Source organism: Leptopilina heterotoma, unplaced genomic scaffold (genome assembly GCF_015476425.1).
Source record: "Leptopilina heterotoma isolate Lh14 unplaced genomic scaffold, ASM1547642v1 Lhet_108, whole genome shotgun sequence".
Lineage (NCBI taxonomy): Eukaryota > Metazoa > Arthropoda > Insecta > Hymenoptera > Figitidae > Leptopilina > Leptopilina heterotoma.
Genome location: NW_025110825.1, coordinates 2,322,346 through 2,328,345, shown reverse-complemented (window position 1 = coordinate 2,328,345; position 6,000 = coordinate 2,322,346). Strand labels below are relative to the sequence as shown.

Sequence of the window (6,000 nt, the reverse complement as noted above, 5' to 3'; positions counted from 1 at the left end):
TAAATTAGCAAAAAAGAAACAAAAAAAAAAAAACAAAAATTCTGCTTAAAATATGAAAATTTCAAAAATTTACTGAATTATTTTAAAAATATCGATTTTTAAGAATTGGATAAATATTTTCTATTTATGCCTCTTTTCTTAAGTAAACGTTAATCAAAAAATCTTTAAAATATGAACTTTTCACAAAACATAATAAATTATTCTTAAAATTCCAGTTTTTAAAAATTGTATAAATATTTTCTATTTAATTTTTTTAAGAAAACTCTTTATAATTAAAGAAAAATATCTGTCATTAAATTAGCAAAAGAATAGAAATTCTTCCTGATAAATGAACAATTCAAAAAATATCTTGAATTATTCTTAAAATATCAATTTTTAAAGATTCTGTAAATATTTTCCTTTTATGCATTTTTTCTTAAATAAACGAGAAAATTTTCTCCCAATAAATTATCAAAAGAATAAAAATTCTTCTTAAAAAAATGAACTTTTCGAAACAATGAATTATTCCTCAAATAAAAAATTTTTAAATTCTAGAAATATTTTTTTCATGTCTCTTTTTTTTAAGCAAATGTTCATAAAAATAAAGTTTCTATCACTTCATTGGACAAAAAATCTGTTTTAGAAGAATTCTTCTTGAAAAATTGTTTTCTTTTTTTCATTTAATAATAGAAAATTTGAATTTTTAAAGATTGTACAAATATTTTCTATTCATACCTCTTTTCCCAAGCAAAGAAAAATCTCTCTTATTAAATTATCCAAAAGAAAAAGAATTCTTAAAATTTTCGAAATAAACCTATATATTATATATAATTTATTTATTTCACATATATATTTAAATTATTTTAATATATTTCTTTTAAATAAAGAATAAATTTATATACTCTCTCTCTCTCGAAACTTTTTAATTCCCCCCCATTGATTTTTAAACAAAAAAATAAAAAAAATTTCTCACCTGAAAATTTTTTCCAATTTTCTGTCACTTGGTTAAAAAAAAATTAAAAAAAAACGTGCAGCAGATTGGTCCTTTCATTTTGGCTCGTTGGAATTTTTTGTTGTGTGTATGTTGCGCTAATCTGTTCTCTACTTTTTTTTTTCGTATATTAAACGTGACTTTCTAGGGGCACTTTGTAGACTTTCGATGTGAGACTCCCGTCGGGGAGCGACTGGGGACGGGTGTTGGTAACATTAAACACGACATTACTGGGTCCACGAAAGCTAACTTCAATAAGAAAACTGGTGTCAACGAGATTAAATCGATTGCTGCTGAGATCTGGTGAACTGGTGCGTAACTGACTTTTTTTCGTTGTCTTACTATCATTACGAATTATTTTCTCCGCTTCTGTTTGTAATTTATTATCAAGCCAGTGTACTTTATCAAAGTCCTTGGTCCCGCCAACTGTATGTCGCCGTTTAATGGAACGCTCGGGCATACCATTTTTTCTCTTTAATTTTGTTGCACTCTCCTTTCTCACCGATTGTCTTCGTTTACTAATATTTGATTCTGTTTTCTCAGTCTTTGTCAATGATTCAGAACGTTTTAATTTACTGTTGGGCGATAATGAACGATCGGAATTTTTATTAAGACTCTCGGATCTTTTTAATTTTCCATTATTCGGCGATGTGAGCGGTCGATCTGATGAATGTTTATTTAAACTTTCGGAACGCTTTAGCTTTGATGTCACTGTTTCTGTTCGTTTATTTAATGATTCAGAACGTTTTAATCGTGAACGTGGCTCTGTTGTTTGACTCATGCTTTCAAATTTTTTCAATTTTTTCGTATACGATGGATCGATGCAATCGTTTTTTGTTTGGGAATTCTCGTTTCTCGATGATTGATGTTCGTCTGGTGAGCATGATTGATTGTCCTGTGATTCGACTGTTGAATCGGCATCGCGCTTTTGTCGCATTGGCGATAATGATTGATTTACACTTGATGATAATGATTCGTCCTTTTCACTTGCGTCGAGAAATGTACTGCATGTCGCTTTATCTTCTGGGGATTTTTTCAACGATACATGACGATCGTTATCTGGTAAATCGGTCACACTCGAATCGGTTGTATCCACTATTCCCGAGTCTGAATCTTTCTCGGGAACATCCTGTCGACAAAAAATAATTTATTTTACAAATAAAAAAAAATAACACACTTTGCACTAAATAATTAATTTAAAAAAAGAAACAAAAAAGTAACTTTAAAACTGAAACGAAACTAGTAAAAAAGTAATTATTTAAAAATTAAATTTTACAACTAAAAGAACTCGTTTTACTCGATTCACAAAAATTATAAATAATCTTAATGTAAAAGTTTTTTTGAAATTTAACTATTATAATTATTATTATTGAAAAAATTTACACAAAAAGGTAAAAATTCTTACGGTCTTTGAATGAAGAGATCTGCCTTTATCATTAGTCGATCGATGTAAGCTGGGATCTCGATATTCCGATGAATGCCGAATTGGATTGCGTTCAATGGGTTTTTCTTCCTTGACTTGAGGGGAAACATTGGCGACACTCAGAGTTTCAACAGAAGACGGAGATTGATTTGCAGGATTCACCAGAGATTTCCATTTGCGATCGAAAGTTGATGTCAGGCTGGTCAAGAGATCGCTACCTGAAATCAAAAAATACTCATTATAATTCCATATACTTTTGATAGACGAAATCAAATCAACCTTCAAAGACAAAAACACTGAAAGCCTTTGATAAAAATCGGTTATTGAGCGCAAATAAACAAAAATTCCGAAAAAATGACGACGAATATTTAAATGTTTTTAAAATAAAAGAATAATAAAATTCAGTAGTTTTGAGTGCTTTGTGATGGCTAATTGCGTGAATTCATTCCTGAAATAATAAGAGCAATAATATTAGAATAAAGTTTTTGAACAGCAATTATCTTCTTGTTCACAACAGCGACAATAACAACAGCAACAACAGAATATAAAAATGATTCAGACTTCATAAAAAAGTGGCAATTTCTATTGACATTTTTTTATTTTTAATCCTCCCCTTTCCAATGTTTCAATAAATTGGAATTTAATAATTAGAAAAAAAAATTCGTTCCGGTAAATTTAAATGTAAATAAAATATAAACAAAATTATAAATTTAAATACTCAAAATTAATATTAATAATATTAATTAATAATTAATTAATATAATACAAAAAAGAAATATTAATTCCAACTAAAAAAAATTCCGTTTCAACTCAGACGAAACATTAGCAACCAAAAATTATCAGAAACAATTTTCACACGAAGAATAATTTTAATTTCGAAAGAGTTAAAATAGAAATTTAGTGTAAAAAAAAACTCTCGGAGCAGTAATTTTGTTATTGTATAATTTTAAGCAATAAGAGCGCATTGCGATTGTAAGAGAAGATTAATAATAAAAAAAGAAAAGAAAAATAGAAAATCAAAAAAGAAATTAAGTGCAAATTGCTGTGATGCAGAATTTACGAATAAAACTCTTGGAATTAAGAGATGAAGTCAAATTATAAATATTAGGAACCTGAAAAATTCAAAAACCCAACTAAATGTTTGCTTTTTAATCAATTCAGTATTGATGAGCAATTCTGGAAAATTCTGGAATCTACTAAATTATGTTTCAATTAAAAATTCGATTTGTATCTACGGAATAAAATTTTTATTTGAAACAAATAAAACTTATTTTGCGGAAAAACATTTTTTTGAAACAAATAAAATTTATTTATTCAAAACAACATTTGTATTTGGTTCAAATAAATATTTTTTCCGAATAAATAAATTTTAATCCACTTTAATTTTTTTGTAAAAATAAATTTTATTTTTTTAACCGAATAAAATTTATTTATGTGGAACAAAATTTTTTTTAATTAACTAAACAAAAATTTGATCCAAATAAAATTTATTGTGTGAAATAAAATTTTATTTGTGACGAATAACATTTTTTTTAACTAAATAAAATTTATTGTGCAAAATAAAATTATATTTGTGACGAATAATATTTTTTTTAAACCAAATAAAATTTATGTGGAATAAAATTTGTTTTTGAACCAAATAAAATTTATTTGTACCAGATACAATTTTTTTTTTGAATGAAGTAAAATTTATTTAATCGAAAAAAATTTTTTATTTGAACGAAATAAAAGTCATTTGGACCAAATTAAATTTATTTGAACCAAACAAAATTTCTCTGTGCGAAATAAAATTTTTATTCGAACCAAATAAAATGCAATTGAATCAAAATAAATTTATTTGAATCAAATCAAATTTCTTTGTGAGGATTAAAATCTTTATTTGAACCAAATAAAATTTATTTCTGCAAAGTAAGATTTTTAATTGACTCAAATAAAATTTTTTCGGTGCAAATAAAATTTATTCGACACAAATAAAATGTCTAGTAGCTTTCAAGTAAAATATAATCTTTTTTCTGACTGTAAATTATTCCAAATATTAAAATATCAAAAAATTCAATTCGTTCACTCCAATTTTCAGAAAAAAAAATCCCATTTTCCTCAAGAATCAAAACAATACCAAATTGAAACAGCAAAACTTTCAGAAGGTCAAAACTAAGCTTGTAGAGTCTTATTATCGGCAGCAGACAAGCACTTTTCAATAATATATTGTGTGCATGTAAAAAGAACAGAGAAAAATAAAAAAAAAACGGTATAAATTTGAAAAGCCATTCTCGAACGAGGCAAATCTTTTTTTTTTTTTGTTAGCATCACGGATCATCACTTGAGCGTGCCATCCGCGATTTACCTCTGAGAATTCGGTTTACAATCTTGGAGGATACCCCGACACCGTCTCCAGACTCTGGAATCCCTGGTTGGAGGAACTGTAACTGTGACGAAGGCCGCTGTGATTTGGATGACGGTGTTGACGAGGTGGTGGTTGTTGTTGTTGTTGTTGCTGCTGTGGTTGTTGTTGTTGTTGATTCTGCTGCTGGTGGGATGATTGGTAGGGAGATGGGACCGGTTGTTGTGAATGGATTTGGAGAGGTCGTTGGTGGTGTTGATTTTGGGAACGGTGTCTTCGTGAGGGTGCCACTGGCAGCGGCCCCTGCGGCACTGTGTAGATGGGCCGATATGTAGCACCAAAAACCCGGACTTGCTGCATGCCTACGCGTTTCAATCCCATCATCAATCGTACCATTGCCAAATTAACACCAAAATGTATATCATTTTTCTTTCTTTTTTTACTCATTTTTTATCCTTAGAACTTTATCACAAACGACAAAATTTGTAATATTAACTCTTCTTTTCCAATTCAATTAAATTTTTTCGAATTCGATAACTATTAAATTTATCAATTAATTAATTCTATTTTTACTTTCATAATATTTTGAAATATTAATTTCTAAAATTTTGCCTTTAAATATTACTTTCTAAATTAATTTTGTTTTTAAATATTACTTTCTGAATTAATTTCCTCTTAAAATATTAATTTTACATTTACAATATATTTTAAGATAAATTACTCAAATTTTCCAGGAGAAAATTCCAGAAACTAATTTACAAAGAAGAGAAATTCCTTTTTTCAACTGATTTTTCATTATGAATTATGAAAAGTGAAATTAAAAAATACTTTTAACTAATGTTAACAAAATTAATTTTCGATTTACTCTCTTTTTAAAATATTAATTTTACATTTTACACTACATTTTATAAAACACTACCCTTATTTTCAATTTAAAAGGAAAAATTCCAAAAACTATTTAAAATAGAAGAGAATTTCCTTTCTTTATCTTATTTGCATTATGGAAATTTTAATTACAAAAAAAAAACTTTGATATTTACTTGATTAAAAATAAAGTTACTTATTAAAAAAATTTTTTTCAATCCAATTTACAAAAATTGTCAACTTAAAAAATCTAATTTTGTCGAATCATAAAGTTCAAGAATTTAATCCAAGAATACACAACAAAAAAAACAAGAAAGATGCTTGTTCTTTAAAATGATTAGAGCGCAGGCACAAAATTGATGAGACTACATGTTTTTTTAGAGTACCACGTAAATTTATAGA

The 6,000-nt window shown here is 27.1% G+C and overlaps 1 protein-coding gene across 9 annotated transcripts in view; it reads right to left on the bottom strand.

The window, feature by feature from the left end:
• Positions 1 to 883: 883 nt before the first annotated feature.
• LOC122503283 overlaps positions 884 to 6,000 on the bottom strand; it is a 131,673-nt gene continuing 126,556 nt past the window's right edge. For 8 of the 9 annotated variants that reach the window (XM_043613758.1, XM_043613765.1, XM_043613779.1 and 5 more), the window contains 2 exons: positions 2,376 to 2,611; positions 884 to 2,099 (listed from right to left, as the gene is read on the bottom strand). In XM_043613758.1, coding sequence (XP_043469693.1) covers positions 1,101 to 2,099; positions 2,376 to 2,611 — 1,235 coding nt within the window. In that variant the 3' untranslated portion in view covers positions 884 to 1,100. Of the gene's footprint in view, positions 2,100 to 2,375; positions 2,612 to 4,737; positions 5,097 to 6,000 lie in introns of those variants that run through there. The other variant, XM_043613814.1, reaches the window with a different exon arrangement.